Source organism: Phascolarctos cinereus, unplaced genomic scaffold (genome assembly GCF_003287225.1).
Source record: "Phascolarctos cinereus isolate Bilbo 61053 unplaced genomic scaffold, phaCin_HiC Scaffold_1;HRSCAF=81, whole genome shotgun sequence".
In the NCBI taxonomy this organism is placed as follows: Eukaryota; Metazoa; Chordata; class Mammalia; order Diprotodontia; family Phascolarctidae; genus Phascolarctos; species Phascolarctos cinereus.
The window spans coordinates 12,685,053-12,701,583 of NW_027555514.1; the positions used below are offsets into that span (position 1 = coordinate 12,685,053).

The following is a 16,531-nucleotide window of genomic DNA, read 5'->3' on the forward strand; positions in this document are numbered from 1 at the left end:
CACATTTAACTCCTTCAGCCCAGTTTTCTCCGAAGCCCTCTGCACTGCAACTTTCAATTAAAACAGAAAGAAAGAATGTTGATTTAATGGCGCTCTGCACTTTACTCCTCAGAGCAAATGGACAGAAAGAGGCAGTTTTACTTTTCAAAAAAACATCCATCCTATCTCAGGTCCCAATAAGTTACTAACTGCTGCTTAGGTTAAGTGGGAAAGTTCTGCGGGCCTCCCCTCAAACTAATGCATCTCTGTGGAGGCAGCCTGCTGCTCCAGCAAGACCTCCTTTCATAATCTGTTTTTACCCTTAATTGCCATTTCACTCCTGAATTTGTAACAACTGGAACATTCAGCCTGCTTTTCCTTCCCCGATTTGATAACCAGTTACTTCAATGACAAGATTTCAGTTCTAGATAGAAACAAATTCTCAATTATGGAAGGCAAATTGAGAGACAAATAAGCAAAATCTCTAAGAATCTCAATTTGATAGATTTGTTGTTTTATTATTATTATTAATCAACTTGAAAAATGGGAACCCTAAGCTAGCTGTGAAGACGCTTGATAGCAATATCTTGGAACATCAAAATTACTTCAGGTTTAAAATTGTCTTTTAAGGAATATTCAAGCTCATAAAGACATTGTAAGTGGCAATCAGTGACAGATATATAAATATATGTAATGTATATCTTTATTCTGCCATTTAATAGATCCAGGTTTAATCCTTTTTCTTTGGGGTCTCAAGGGGATTTAAAACAGAAAACTACACAATTAATATTTACCCCCCATATAAACTATACCTAAAACATCTAATGACAAAAGTAAGATGTTGTTAAAGTTACCAACCCCTCCCCCACTGAAATTCCCTACCTTTGAACCCCAAAAGTTATTCCCAAACCCATGCGTTGATTTAGGCCTTGTTGAGGAGGGCTGAGCAGTCAACGGTCAGGTTTTGTCTTGGGTTTTGTTTTCAGGGTTTGTTTTTCATTGTTGCTGTTGCTTTGGTTTGGTTTTTTTGTTTTTTGTTTTTTGTCAGGGAGGGTAGACTTAGAAGGAAAACATCTTCTGAGAACCGGTTAATTTGAACAAATTTTAAGCAGTCAGTAATTACTTCTTTGGAATGTAACCTGTTGGCACATCATGAATTACACTGGATGGTCACCACCAAGCATTATCTCGGTAAATTCACAAAATAATAGCTATCAGGAGGATTAGGCAAACAAATCTTTGATTTCCTTAATATTTTTTTTAATGTTCTCTTAGTGTTCTGTTTAATTTTCCTGGGAGTATTTAGCCAGAAAAAACAAAAACAAAAACAAAACCATGCCAACTCCGCCAATTCTGAGGAACAAGAAAATACGAATTAACCGGCCTAACAGTCATCTTTTCTCCGAGTTTATTAATACCATTTAAAATATTACAAATAAATCAATTACATCTCATGCATTTAAAATGCAAGTCTAAAATGTCCCAGCGAAAAACTTTCCATTTCAATGTGAAATATCCAAACGATTTCAACATTACAATGAGCAACTAGTTTGCAGAGCTTGCAAACCTTTTGGAGTGTAGGGCAGGAGGGCGAATTAACAGTTAACAAAGGTAACCTGCAGGAAATACACATAGGCCAAAGTTCGTTCAGTTTCACTTGGACAAATTTATTTAATACATGGGTTTGGGGGTAAACCCACTTGTTATGAAATATAGGAGAACGTCCACTTTAACTATGCCTGAACTGCCGATGCAAATATAAGTACATGCTTCATTAAATTAAATGTAATCCAACATTTATCAAATAGCTTCTTAGTTACAGTTTGATACTTATCTAAATTAATATCCGAGCAAAACTAGGTCCTGAAAGAGTACCTGCACGGCCACTTCCAGAGCAAGTCCCCAGAAACGCAGTTCACTAGGACTGCAACAATAACTCTGAATATTTTTTTTCTTGTGACGAAAAAAAAATCTCAAGTTGACTTCAATATATTTTCAAATATTTACTGCAAGTATATACAAGAAAAATACTATACAAAATCGTCTTCTGGACAACTGCGGCTCACACCTGCACACTGGCGGAGTTATATTTAATTGCTAACTAATCTAGAACGATTCTCCAGTTGAACAAACCATTAGGTTTCTTTTATATTTTACAAAGATTTTTTTTTGTCCTATTCCCCCCACCCCTCCCTTTTGGCATTCTGACTAAAGCCTCATCTGCAAGCTAACCACAGCATCTTCACTTCTTTAAAGGTTTAAATCACAAAGAAAATAAGATAAATTTAATCCTAAATATATTTCAACCCGATTGCATGAAGATATAGAAACGAGAACTCCACAAATGGGCGGCCGGGAGAACAAAAAGCCTGGGGATTACTCTGGGGAGTGTTGGAGAGCGAGGTAGAAAAAGGACAAATACAGAGATACTTAATCTGGTCTCACCGGAAAGAAGGCCATTTTTGCATAAGAAAAAGACGCTTACCCTAACCCCACTCCCACCCTCACCGCAGAAGTTAAGTTCAGGAGATCAAAATCACTTTGGGATCAATATTAACTGCACGGTTTCAAGAGAAAGACTTGCTTCGCTCGCAGCTGTTGGAAAAAGACTAAGGTTTGTGACCGGAGACGAGCGAAATAAAAAGGACTTCTTGTTTTGAAAGCAATGAATATGTATACACATAGATTATATATAGTACATGTATATATAACATATATGTATATATACCCACGTGGGTCTGCGTGTGTGTGTTAAAGGAAGCTGCTGAGCAGGTAAACAGAGAAGAGCCCCATTTTTCAAACTGTCGAAAGTTCTACCTCGAGGGTGGGAGGTGGAAACATGGGAGGGGGGAACCCAGCAAAGTTTTTGTTGCAATGAATTTTAACTGTCAATTGGGCCACTTTCCCTGCTGCAAAACCCGGAGAAAGCCTCTCAGGCTGCCTCCCCAGGGGTTCTCGGCTAGCCCGAGAAAAGTACCGGGAACCCTGCTCCGGGGCTCCAAGACCGAGGCGGCATACCGCGTCTTTCTCAGAAGCCAGAGCAGCCCGGGAGGCGGCACAGCTAGCAGCCCTTCCCTCAGCCCTGAGAGGCCCTCCTCCACACCTCGTCGAATTTGCCTGACTGAGACACCCCATCCCATCTAGCCTGCTGCCCCGAAGATCCCAGGCCTGGGCAGGCAGCGCCGTAGTTGTCCTGCACACACACACACACACACACACACACACACACACACACACACACACACACCCCTCCCCCAATCGGAAGTAACACCTGGAAGAGAGAGAACTACCCTAAGGGGATGCATGGGGTGAAGGGGCAGATTTTAACGCCTCAGAGAAATAAAGAAATAGAAAAAGAAGGAAGGAAGGAAGGAAGGAAGGAAGGAAGGAAGGAAGGAAGGAAGGAAGGAAGGAAGGAAGGAAGGAAGGAAGGAAGGAAGGAAGGAAGGAAGGAAGGAAGGAACGAAGGAAGGAAGGAAGGAAGGAAGGAAAGAAGGGGTGGGAAAAAAAGTGTCCAAAAAAGCGATACAAGTTACTTACACGTCCATGTCCCCTTTACAAAGTTTAGTGTGACAGAGAGAAAAGGGAGACCCCAAAGCGTCTCCCGTCCCCAGCGCCTCGGGGCGCAGGTAGGCAGGCAGTAGAGGGCCTGGCCTGGCCATCTGGGCCCCGGGGGGCGGGCTGCAGGGACCCAAGGTGGTGGGCCAGGGGCCAGGGACGCCCTGGTTCACTCCAGACCACTGCGGTGGCCCGGCTCCGGGGGCTGTAGCAGCTCCGGAGAATGGCACGGTGGACTACCGGCTGTGCTGTGCTCGCTGTCGGTGTCGCTGCCCTTCTTGCCGCCGCTGCCAGAGCCCGCCGAGCCGCCGCCGCCGCCGCCGCCGCCGCTGTGGGTCTTGACGTGCTTGCTGAGGTGGTCGCTGCGCATGAAGCGCTTGTTGCAGACGGGGCAGGCGAAGCGCTTCTCGCCCGTGTGGGTCCGCAGGTGCCGCTGCAGCTCGTCGGAGCGCGTGAACCTCTTGCCACAGAAGAGCCAGTTGCACACGAACGGCCGCTCGCCCGTGTGCCAGCGCAGGTGCGCCTTCAGGTGCGACGTCTTGCCGTACACCTTGCCACAGCCCGGGATGTGGCAGCTGTGCAGGCCCTTGCGCCGAAGACTGGCACCGGCCGGGCCCAGCCGCTCAGCCTCCTGGCAGTTGGGGCAGTCGCAGGTGGCGCGGCCAGAGTAGCGGCGGGCAGAAGAGCGCGGGGAGCCCCCCAGAGGCGCGGACGGCCCGCCACCGCCCAGCACAGAGCCTCCGGCGCCGGCCAGCGGCGACGGGGCCGAGTCAGGGTAAGATCCCGGTAGTACCGGCTTGAAGCCGTCCATCAGGTGCTGCCCGGCCGGGCTGAGCAGGTGCGTCGAGGCGCCACTGCTAAAGGCCGAGTGGCCCAGGCCCGAGTAGTCCGAGTTGTAGCCGCCCAGAGGCGAATGCAGCGAGCCCTGCAGCCCCCCCGCAGCCGGATGCAGCGAACCGGGCAGCGAGGCCGCCCCGTTGGGGTTCTGCACGTCGATCCAGCCAGCTCCCACGTCCCACCAGCTGGAGGCGGCGCCTGCCGCGCCCACGTCCCCAGCAGCGCCCAGACCAGGGTGCGAGGGCTTGAACCACGACTCGTACGGGTGAGCCATTCCCACGCGCGGGTAGATTCCCTGCAGGCCGTCCACCGACGTATGCACCTTGGACAGGAACACTGGCTGATGTGAGCCGTCCTGGCTGTGCGCTGCCGCGGTCGAACTGCCTCCGCCGCCGCCGCCGCCGCCGCCACCCCCGCCGCCGCCCCCGCCACCGCCCGACACACCGGGGGCCTGGAAGACTGAGTAGTCGTTGGCGAAGGGCGAGCCCGAGGCGGCCGCGGCAGCAGCAGCAGCCGCGGCAGCAGCGCTGCTGGAGGTGAGCGAGAAGGCGCTGGAGCCCGGCGAGCCGCCGCAGCTGAATGAGTCCGACACAAGAGCCGCGGCGGCCGCTGCCGCCGCCGCTGCAGCTGCAGCCGCTGAGGACGAGCCCCCGGTCCGGGAGGACCCCGATACCCCAAAGCCCGAAAGGCTGGAGCCCACTACGTTACAGCTGCCGGACGAGGAAGAGGAAGTGCGTTTCCAAGGGTGGAAGCCTTTTCCGAACGAGGACGCGCTGTCCGAGAGGGAGGAGGGCGACGGGCTGGGACTGCCGATCTTGTTACAGGTAGCAGCGAGCATGGCTAGAGGCGTGGATCCCAACCTCGGTTCTTCCTGCGGGAAAGAAAAGAGGAGACAGGGGCAGGGGAAGAAGGAAGGTGGGAGCGGGGAAGGGCATGAGGATGGGATAAGATGGGATGGAATAGGAGAAAAAGTGCATCAGATCCCTGGTATCCTCCAAGACTTCGCACACACACACATACATACACACACACACACACACACACACACACACACACACACACTGCACCCCCATTTCTCCCCGCAGCGAGCCTCTATCAACTCACCTTTCACACCTACCAAGAGCCCGGGAACCTGGCTGGCTTTCTAATCTAGGGCGATGGGGGAAAAAGTTTGCTGGGCGTCTGGAGTGAGAGGCATTCACTTCTAGGGAGACTTTGACAATCAGCCTTCCTGAAAACCAACACACTCGCACACACAAGGCCCAGAACAGACACTTTCGACTGGGATAGGAGTGGTGGGGTCAGAATTGCAGGAAGACTAACAGAAAGACAGGGATCTTGGCTGAAAAAGAAATCCGCAAAAAATGGTCTGATTGGATAGGTTTTCGTGTGTGCTTGTGTGTGTGTGTGTGTATGTGTGTGTGTGTGTTTAAAGCGGCATTCTAGTGTCTTTCCCTGGCCATCCATCCATCTCGAGGTTCTCTACCGATTTCCAGTCCCTAGAAACTGATCCTTGTTAGTTTCTCACAGCTAGGAAAGGTCGGACGCCTGGAGTCCGCTTGCTCTCCCCCTTTGTCATGGTTATTATTGTTATTTGAAATCACACTGACAACAATTAAAAAAAAAAACACTGAAGCGGATTCCACGTACCTGCAGGATGCGGCGGGCTGCGGAATTTTAAAGGGGAGGGGGGCCGCTGCTGCCAAGTGCCCGGGAGCAAAAGCTTTAAAGCTGTCTTTCTTTCTTCCCCCCCTGAAATAGTCACATGGAGGATAGGCTGGACTAGCCCTTCTCCCCGGACAGCCGCAGCCGGGCTCTGGGAGGTGGCTCGTATAAATGCCCTTAGAACCTTTGGCTGAGCTCAAAAAGAGTGACTCTGCACCCCCTCCCTTCCCCCTTTTTCTTTTCTCCAAACTCACTTGTACTTAAGAAAAAAAAAACCCTCAATAGAGAGACTGATAGCCCCTGTCCTGGCCGGGGCTATTTTAGCCCCTCCAATCGGCGACAGAAAGAAACTAATTAAACCAGCAAGAGAAAATCCTTAAACTCACCCCTAGTAGTGAAGTTGCCATCCCACCAAAGTGCCCTCCTCCTCCTCCTCCTCTCAGAGGATCTTTTATATATTGATAAATCAGAGGCAGTGTTTTTTTTTAGAGGTGTGCAATACAATGATCTGGTCCGCCCCTTCCAGCACAATTGTAGCCCTCTCCGCGGCTTTGAAGTACCGCTGAGCCTCGGCCAGCCAATCTGCGGCGCCGCCGGGCCGCTCAGACACGCTGCTGCGTGAGGTCACCAGCCCCAGCCCCAGCGCCAGCCCCAAACCAGCCGAGCGAGCAAGACGGCCGGGAGCGGGCGCAGGCACCCGCAACAGCAGCAGCAGTCCCAGTGGCCAGTTCCTATTCTCCAAGAGAAGGGGGGAGACAGACTGAGTGTGTGTATGAGTGTGTCTGTGTGTGTGTGTGTATGCCACAAAGATTGCAGAGGGGAGCCGCACTGCCACTACGTGAGCTCGCGCGCGCGCGCACACACAGAGAGAGAGAGAGAGAGAGAGAGAGAGAGAGAGAGAGAGAGAGAGAGAGAGAGAGAGAGAGAGAGAATGAGAATCAGATTTTACAAGCAAGTGAAACAGATTGCAAAGTTAAGGGAGGCTGGGCAAATAATAAAAGACGTTGCCTAAACCCGGCTTCTATCCTCCACCCTTACACCTTGTTGCCTAAAAGCTAGGCGCTGGGGTTAACCCCACGATGGGCTGTCACTTTCTTTGGAGGAGCTCCTTAGTTCTCCTCCCCTCCAGCAGGACCGAGTTGGGGGAGGATTTATAAGAGGTGGCCTAGCTCCTTTTGCATCTGATCCTTTGGCCTCTCCCGCCCCCCGCGATGGTATGTCTGTAAGGGTTTGGAAATTTAAGTTTCCTTCATGCGGGAGGGGCAGCGTTTGCCCAGTTACTAACGCTGCGTACATTTCAATACAAAAGGCATTAGACAGAGATGGGGTGGGGTGGGGGTGGAGAGTGATGAGATTGATTTTCCCCGGTGTACGGAAATCTGCTGCTGGACTCTGGGAGGAAAGGAGAGGGGAAACTGAAAGAAATCTCTAACAGATAACTCCATTCTCCTTTGGGAGAAGACAACTTTTGTATTCCTCCCCCCTTTCTTTCCCTCCCCTCTTCTCCCCACCCTACGTCCTTCCCCCATCTGTAAGCCCCATTTCCCTGGTCTCAAACCCTCTCTGGGGGAGGCCATTTATTCAATGATGACCCTTCCTCAGAGATGCCATCCCAATTTCCCTGCCGCAGCAAAGAGACAGAGCTTCAACCCTTCGGAACTAACAAACAGTTCACCCCCAAAGCAAACTCCTGCACCTCAAACGCCATGTTTCAGCAGAAATCCCAGCGTTGGGATGTGGCTCCCAGGGCTCTAAGAAGCCAGATTTGACCATGGAATCAGGGGTGGGGTACGGTTCTTCGGCTTTTTAAAAAATTAGCTCTCCTACAATAGCCCAGCTTCATGGAGCCTTCCTGCCTTCCTGCCTTCCTGCCTCTCTCCCAGGCTTCCTTGAGCTCCACTTTTAAGCTTGGGGGCTCTGGTGCGTCCCATGAAACCAAGCCGACCTGGACGTCGGTTGGAACGAGTTTTTTGACCCTTTTTTTCTTTCCTACGGTGCTAGGATATTGACTGTCCATCATATCTATTGATCACGGCGGGTGGGGGGAGAGACGAAGAAGCTTATACTTTGGAGCGAGTGTGAAGTAAATTAATGAACTGCTTTCTTTCTCTGAAGGCTGACGCTTACCATAAATGTCGTGTTGCGCTCGCTCTCTCTCTCTCTCTCTCTCTCTCTCTCTCTCTCTCTCTCTCTCTCTCTCTCTCTCTCTCTCTCTCTCCCCCCCCCGCGAGCCGCTCTGAATGATTTTAGCCTGTTGAGAAGGCGTGACAGGCCAACCCAGAAGGAGGAAGGGGTGGGGGAAGGAGGGAACTCCGTTTAACAAATAAAAAAGAATTAACTCCATTGCTTTGGTCTCCTTCTGTAATGATATTCATTTTACGGACCTAATGCACAATTGCTGGAATTTTGGGTTTAATTCCAATCAATAGTATTATCCACTGAAGGGGTGGGGAGGGGAGACGCCCTTTCTATGAATACTTATTAAGTTTATCTTCTTGTCCTCCTGTCTTTTTGGAACCGAAGCTAAGCTAGTAAGTAAAACTTCGGATTTGGAGCTCAGAGGAAAGACAGATTTGGATGTGGGCTTTCTTTCGCATGCAAAGAATTCACAGTTGGTGATGACGATTTTGAGCCCCTGTTACTTTGAAATCTGGAGTTTTAACAAGTTTGTTTTTGATAAGTATTTTGTACCCACCACTAGAGCATGATGTAATTATGTGTATTAAGGAATACGTTGACTATTCCCATCTGCAGCTTTTCAGAATTTCTCACTCTGGAGTCTCAAAGTGCGTGACTGTCTTTTCGGAGTACCATTGTTTTAAAAATCAAATGAGATATTTTTGTGACCAGAAACAAATATGACAAATTTCTCTCCTCCCCTTCTCCACCCTCTCTATCCCCACAACAACAAAAAGTTACCGTATATATGTTGTGGAAACCTATCTCAGACTTTATAGAAAAGACAAAGGAAACAACCAAACTCTTGAACACATGTTAAACTGGATTTATTCAGTCAGAGAAGCCTCTCTGCTTCTGATTTCACTGACACAGCCAGCAACGAGACTGAGACTGTTCCCTGCACCCTGGAGGAATGACCAGATCTTGGCTGCATGCTCCACGGGAGGGAACTTTTGTGAGCGATTGTGTGCTGGGCCTTCTGGGCAGGGGAGGGGCCGGGTGGCAAAAGTGCTCAGAGAACTCTTGGGCCACCTGGGCCCTATTCCGCTGTTCGCTGGTAGGATATTACCCATAACTAACTCTACAGAGTTTTTTCGAGCAAGAAAACCGGCAAGTTTGGAGGGGGGAGGGGAGAACAAATATAGTCCAGATTTTCTGAAATTAATTATAAGTTGCTGTTTTTGTTTTTTTTTTCCTTTCTCTGCCCCCAACCTCCATGAAGTTTAATGCAGTGGGACTAGATGGATGTTGGTGCCGTTTCTTGAAAACCTGTGGGATCCACTCTCAACGAAGCTTTTAAAAAAATCTATTAGCATTCTGTATGCATCGGTAGCATAAATTTCATTTGAATTTCAAATTTAATAAACCAGGAGGTTTTTAATCATCCCTGGTTTTATTTGTTTGATATTAACATGCTTATTGACCGGGTCTGTTGACCGGTTTGATCATTACAGGACAGCAAAAAGTTAATTAAAACGACCACAGCTCCTTAATCATATCATCTGTCTCATCCATGTCGTTCCCTTTATTACAGGCGATGATGGATCGGCTCCCAGATTAATCTCTCTGTTTCTTCGATTTGGACAACAGCTTTGGGGGCCTAATTTACATCCTGGGAACAACCTGCTGAAGTCTACCAAACACCTTGCTGCGACAATAGACAGCAGCAACCTCCCTGCGAGGGGGAGTAGGGAAGCGAGCTGGCTGCCGGCTGAGCCCGATCCTCACGTGGATCCAGGGTCCGAGCGGAGGCCATGGGGTCTACTAGAAGCCCGTAAGAATATAGAGGCAGAAAAGCTGGGGGGGGGGAGGGGAAGCCCTTGCGGGCTGGGGAGGGAAAGAATGATATTGCTGTGCAGTTAGTCTGGAAAAATGTATACAGACCCACATGGAAATAAAGTCATTGGAAAACATTAAGTACAATCAGTAGCAACTTCTCTTAGAAGAGTCCAAGTTCTCTCGCGGTTTCCTCGGGCTCCTAAAGGTGTCTACACATTCCGAGGGTAGGTGTTAATACGTCCAGCTGTTCTCGGCGAGAGGTATAAACTGGATGTAAAGCGAAAGGGCACACGCCTCACAGGGAAGCGTGCGTGTATGAGACTGTGTGTGACTGTGCGTGGCTGGCTGCGAGGGTGACTGTGTGTGCTCTCAGGAGTGTACAGGAACTGAGCCAACGGGGCTGTTTTGCAGCATCCTCCCTTGCCCAAGAAAAGTCCAAGAAACGGGAAAAAGCCTAGAGACAGACATGAAGCTTTCCCACCTTTTTTTTCCCCTCTTTCCAACGAAGTTTTAGCCTTGGATGAACGGCTTTCTCCTCCGCGGGGGGCAAAGGGTGGGGGAAGCTTGTCTCTCCCAGTCACAGCACTGGGAGATTCACGGGTCTTGAACCGATTTGCTGCTAAATAAACCTTGTGGGGGACTAAGGAGGGGAAGAGGAGGGGAGGGGCAAGGTTGAGCAGAATGCAGCTGGGGAAAGGAGCTCCGAATGAGGATGTGGCGTGGGGGAGGGGGGGATCTTCTGTTTTAGCTTTTCCTTCCAAAGCTCGCAAGTTTGAGCCCCAGGGTCAGTTTCTCTTCTGCTTTCCTTCCCTGGGAAAATCCAAAGGGGCCTCTGGTCTGTACCTGCGGCTTGCATCTCACTGCGGGCTCTGGTCTTGGCCCACTCTCCTTCTCACCTGGCAGCAGCCTAGGGATAGATGAAAGCTGACCGGGCCGCAATCATCCTAGCCCCTGGCGGCCTGAAGCTTGCAGAGCAGCAGGAGGAAGGAGAGGTTTTTGGTTGGTCGTGGGATTTTTCTTTTTGGGGGGTCCCTCCTCCGCCACTGCCACCCACAACACAAACCGGCTAGGAAGCAGCTCTTCTCCTGACAGATGGTGAAGCTTTGCCTGGCGTGGTGCCCCCTCTGAGTGGGGTCTCTGCCTCCCACCTTAATCATCTTCTGGTACTTGGGGGACGTTGGTTCTTTATGTCCGGGTCATTGGTGAATTAGAGGGACAAGCAGGGATCTCGGTGGGCTAAGAAGTGAGATGTACAGGGCGGGAGGTGGCACGCAGGTCATTGCTCTGGAATGACCTCGGAAACTCTAGTGGATCTTCCCTTAGCTGATACTAGGTGACTAATTTTTACTCTAAGCGGCAGCCCCCTGCTGTGACAGGATAAAACATTTTTTGTTTTGTTTTGTTTTGTTTTTCCTCTCGTTCCATCTACCCTTCCCCCAACTGTCCCTTCAGCCCGGCAAACTCTTGAAAACATCCGAGCTCCCGGATCCCAAACAAGAGGACTTTGGCAATGCCCTTGACCTTCTTGCCTATAAAGGGCAGTAAGTCTAGCTGTAGTATATTCCCTCTTGGTAAACTAGAACTCAAGTGAGACTTTCCCCCTTCGGGAGAGAAATTCTACATCGCCCAAACGCAGTCTGTACATAGGTGTGGCAGGGCGATAGATAAGCTTGGCACACGGCTGTCTTCTGCTCTGTGTGGGGATTTGTTCCTCTCTGTGTGTGCTAAGGAGAAACAGGGTCAAGAGAGCTCCGTGTTTTGTGGGTATCTGAGTAAACACGTCAGTCACTCTGTGCGTGTGGCAGAGAGCTGGGCTCACGGTGATTCTGTAAGGAGACAAACTCCCGGTGTGCTCGGGTGCATATGCGAATTTCCATGCAGGAAATTAAGCTTTGTCTTCTCCCAACTCATCAAGCCCATTTCTGAAACAGGCAGAGTGAGGAGGGAGAGAGCTGTGTGCATCTTGCTGAGATGGTCAGCGTCTCTGTGTGTGTGTGTGTGTGTGTGTGTGTGTGTGTGTGTGTGTGTGAGAGAGAGAGAGAGAGAGAGAGAGAGAAGAGAGAGAGAGAAGGGGAGAGAGAGAGAGAGAGAGGGAGAGAGAGAGAGGGAGAGAGAGGGAGAGAGAGGGAGAGAGAGAGAAGAGAGAGAGAGAGAGAGAGAAGAGAAGAGAGAGAGAGAGAGAGAGAGAAGAGAGAGAGAGAGAAAATAGAGAGAGGAGCTTGTGGTGTGCAGAGAAAGCCAGGGAGTGAAAGGTCCAGGGAAGCAATGGGTCAGGCAGCTTTCCAGAGTCCTGCTCTTTGGACTTGCTTAGAATACGTGTATATCAGTGTTCTGGTGGGGGTAGAGGACATTATCTATAACTTGCTCCCTGCTAACATGCAGAGTTAAAAACTACTAAATTCTGATCCTCCACGTTATCGATTTCTTTTCATTCTGTTCTTTGACTGGAGAAGCTAAAGCTCCCAGATTACCCGGCGTCTCCTCCAGACGGTTGACAATTGCAATCGCAGTTTGGGGAAGATAAATGTTACTTTGGGAATTGCGTTTAATTACAAACGAGCAAGGGGCGGCTGGGGGGACTTGTCGGAGCCCACATGTGAAGAGAGTGCACTGTCGAGGTTTACTAATAGTGCAGGAAGGTGGGGAGGGGTGCAGAGGGAAGATACAGTAAGCATTTGAAAAATTGCTTGGACAGGAAATGACAGTCCCACTGGAACGATGGGCTGGTCAATCAGGACTAGGGAGCCCTGAGAAGTATAATGGCCCACGACCACACAGTGCCACTGAGCCAGGTAGGCCAGAGACCTTCAGAGACTAGGAAAGAAACGCGCCCTCTGGAGTCCACCGTTTAGTCAATGGTATGGAAAAGAACAGTAGAAATTGCTTTTCTTTGTGGTTGGGTTAAATGAACATATATTTTTTGAAGAGGAAAGAAAGAGAGGAGAAAGAGGAAAAATACTATAAGAGATGAGAGAGAGAAAAGATATTGAGAGAAGTGAGATAGGAGAGAGAAAAGAAAGAGGGAAGAGAAGAGTGAGAAGTAAGAGAAAGAAGAGAAGAGGGGACAAATGAGGGAAAAGATATGAGAAAAGAGAAAAATATATGAGAGAAGAGATAAGAGAGGAAAAGAAGAAGGAAGAAAGAACGAGAGGGAGGGAGAGGGAAAGACAGAGACAGAGACAGAGACAGAGAGACAGAGACAGAGACTTTGGTCCAGGAAGAGTGGGCCTCCTTTACCTTTCCTGCCCTAGGTCAGGTGGACAGTTACATTTACCATGTCCCTTCCCACCTACCCTCACCCTTGAAATTCATCTGCCACTATCTTTATGTATGCGTGAGTATGTATATACATACGAGTGTGCTATTCTCTGTTCTTGTAGCAGCTCAATTAGCTTTGTGTGTGTGTGTGTATGTGTGTGAGTGTGTAAATGTCGCTTTTTAAATAGTCCGATTAACGAGCAGAAAGGGGTAGCTCCCAGGTTCTCTCCTCCTCTGCTGACCCGGCGGGACAAGCTTGCAGGGCAGCCCTGAGCAGATGTCCCCATTTAAGGCCTCCCCTTCCCCACATGTCTGCCGGAGATGGCTGCCGCCACTGCCGAGGAGGAAGCTCGCTTCCAACCTGGCCCATTCCGGCCCATAATGGGCACGTTATTCTGGCCCACTGAGCACGAACAAAATGGGCTTCAGATCGCGTGCTTTAGGCTCATTCGCCTCTGCGTCCAGAGAGGAGGGAGTAGGGGTAGCAGTGTTGAAGCGGGGGTGGGGGGGAGCAGTGTTAGGTGGCAAGGAGAGCTCTAGAGGGGGGCCGCTGGTAAGAGGAGGGGTCTAGGAAAGCCGGCCTGGCCTCGCAGATCCCATGGCAGGGAGACAACCCGCTCCTAAGCTGAATGTTTCCCTGCCTGCCTCCCTCCCCAGGCAAGCATGGTATAATTTACGGAGCACCTCCAGAATCCGAGGGGCCAACGCCGAGGCCCTTCGCCTTGTAAACCGCTCCTAATTACCTGCCAGAGCAATTAGCTGACTATCACGAAGAAATTAGATCGCTCAATGTAGCATAAATAATGCGAATAATTTTGTAAGGAGAATGGAAAGCGAGCCCTGGTGATTCTTTATAAGGAAATAACACCTCGACGCTCAGCAGCTCTCTCTGCGCCCACGTTACCGTCTAGGCGCGCCTGGAGCTGAGCAGGACGAGCTGCGATCCCCTGGCTGCGCTTCCGTGCGTGGGGTGAGAATCTTCTAGTAGGCGCAGCCACTGCTGCAGCCCGGCCAGCTCGCAGTCATTAACACCGAGCGCCGTCAATGGGAAAACCTGTTTTCCAGATGATTTTTACAATGCACTTTTATGTCTCATTTGGCAGTTTAAATGGCTGGAGTTGATTCCTGGCTGCCTCGCGTCTCTCATCTGTTGAGCATATTTTTGCCGGGAATATTGAATGCCGACCAAAGTCGGAGGGGACTTGGGTGACTGCCCGAGCTGTAGACAGGGATGGAGGACACCCATGGGGGCAGATAGTGGATGGGAGATGAACTGGACTTCGAGGCAGGAGAGACCCGGGTGGGAATTGACCCCAGACTAGTTTGGACCCTGAGCAGTTCCCCTCTCTGGGCCTCAGTTTCCTCATCTGGAAATGAGGATGACAGCACCTACTTCAGGTGTTGTTGGAAAGATCAAAGGAGATGATGATTCTTTGAAGAACTATATACAGATGAACTCTTTCTAGGCCCCTCTTTGGAGGAGGACAGTTCTATACTATTTTATCTTTCCCTCCTTTTCTTGTAGGAGGACTTGTTTGTTTACGATAAACATATGTACTTATTTATATGTCTATGTATCTTATGTATGTGTTGAGTGTATATGTTATATACACACATATGTGTATGTTGTATTGGGGAGAGGGAATCTTGACCTAATTCTCAGCAGAGAAGATTAAAGAAAGGGAAAACCTAAGCCAAGGCCAACAACTGATTTCAGTAGGGATCTTACATGAAGTACTTGCCCTGGGAAACAATAATAACTAATAACATTTATGTAGCACTTTAAGATTTGCAAGTTTGATAAACACTATCTCATTTGATTCCCCACATCAGCATTTTGAGGTAGATGTTGTTATTATCCTTGTTTATCAAAGGAGTCTCAGACAGGGAAAGTGACGTGCCCTAGATTGCTCAGCTAGTAAATGTCAGAGAAATAACTGAATCTAGGCCTTCCTGGCTCCAAACCCAGGCATGAGGCCTCTCTAGGGAAATGTACTTTGGCCCCACAGTATGCTTCAAGGTTATCCCTCCCCAGGCCCTCCCCTACAGCCACAAAAGTGATTTTCTCAAGGGGAAATCTCTGACTATATTCAAAAAAACTCCAATGGCTCCTTAATTTCTCTAGGTCTAGGGCCATATACGCAATCCTCTGTTAGGTTTTTAAAACCCATCACAACCTGCTTCCACCTACTCTTCCAGTTTTTTCATTCATTGCTCTCCTTCCCAGTCAAATTGTCCTTTCTGCTCTTGCAACAGAGAAGCTTATGTCTTACCTTAGTCCCTTTACACTGAGTGTCCTCCATCTGAAAAGGACTCCCTCCCCTCAGCTTCTTATCCCCATCTTTTCCTTCAAAAGGCAGCCTCAATGCTGCTCTACGGGAACTCTTCAGTGTTCTTTCCAGCTGCTACTGCCTCCCTACCCCAAACACTTGGGATTGCTTTTATAGTTCTGCTGTTTATACTTAAATGTCTCACCCAAAAGAAAGGAAAGTTCTTAAGTAGAGGGACTCTTTCATTATAGTTTTTTAAATCCTTGGTGCTTAGAACAGTGCCTAGTACCATAATAAGTGTGTGCCGCAAAGATTCTAGCTGGTTCATTGATTCAGCAACTAAAGAAGCATGTCTTACATGCAAATTATTGGAGTCTAAGTATCTCCTAAGAGAATGGAGTTGCACCTTGCTCTCCAATGTCCAGGTGGAGCTCCAAGCTTAGCTGGAAGTTCCCACAGTTGAATTAAGGGCCACCAAAGTTTAGTCGATCTGTCCTCTCCTGTTTCTTTTCTTTGCAATTTGAATAGCCAGCACCCTTACCAAAACTTGGGCAGACTCAAATACTTGTCCTTCTAGCATCATTACCCAAAGGAGCTCATCACTCCTAGATTCACTAAATGACTCTGGGGTCCTCTGGTAACTTTCAGTCAGTCCATTCAGAGATGTCTATGGCTATTGCTGTCACGGTTTTCATGGCAGAGACTACAGCAGTTTACCATCTCCTTCCCCAATGCATTTTACAGATGAGGAAACTTAGGCAAACAGGGTGAAGTGACTTATCCAGGGTCACACAGCTAGTTAAGTGTCTAAGGCAGGATTTGAACTCACAAAGAGAAGTCTTCCTGATTCTAACTCCAATGCTCTATCTGCTGGCACTTAGCTACCTTGTAGTTCACAAGCGTCATTAACTATGCTATTTCTTCAAGGACAGGTAACTTGCATCTCAAAGGTAGAAATATCTCCTTCTTCTGTCTCAGAACGCCAATCGTCTTTTTAGAAAAACGTT

At 49.1% G+C, this 16,531-nt stretch overlaps 1 protein-coding gene across 1 annotated transcript; it reads right to left on the reverse strand.

Moving 5' to 3' along the window:
• Nucleotides 1-1,466: 1,466 nt before the first annotated feature.
• SP8 (Sp8 transcription factor) lies at nucleotides 1,467-5,242 on the reverse strand. Its single transcript, XM_020993409.2, has one exon. The coding sequence runs from the start codon at nucleotides 5,210-5,212 to the stop codon at nucleotides 3,707-3,709; it is 1,506 nt and encodes a 501-aa protein (XP_020849068.1). The 5' UTR covers nucleotides 5,213-5,242; the 3' UTR covers nucleotides 1,467-3,706.
• Between the last annotated feature and the right edge of the window lie 11,289 nt (nucleotides 5,243-16,531).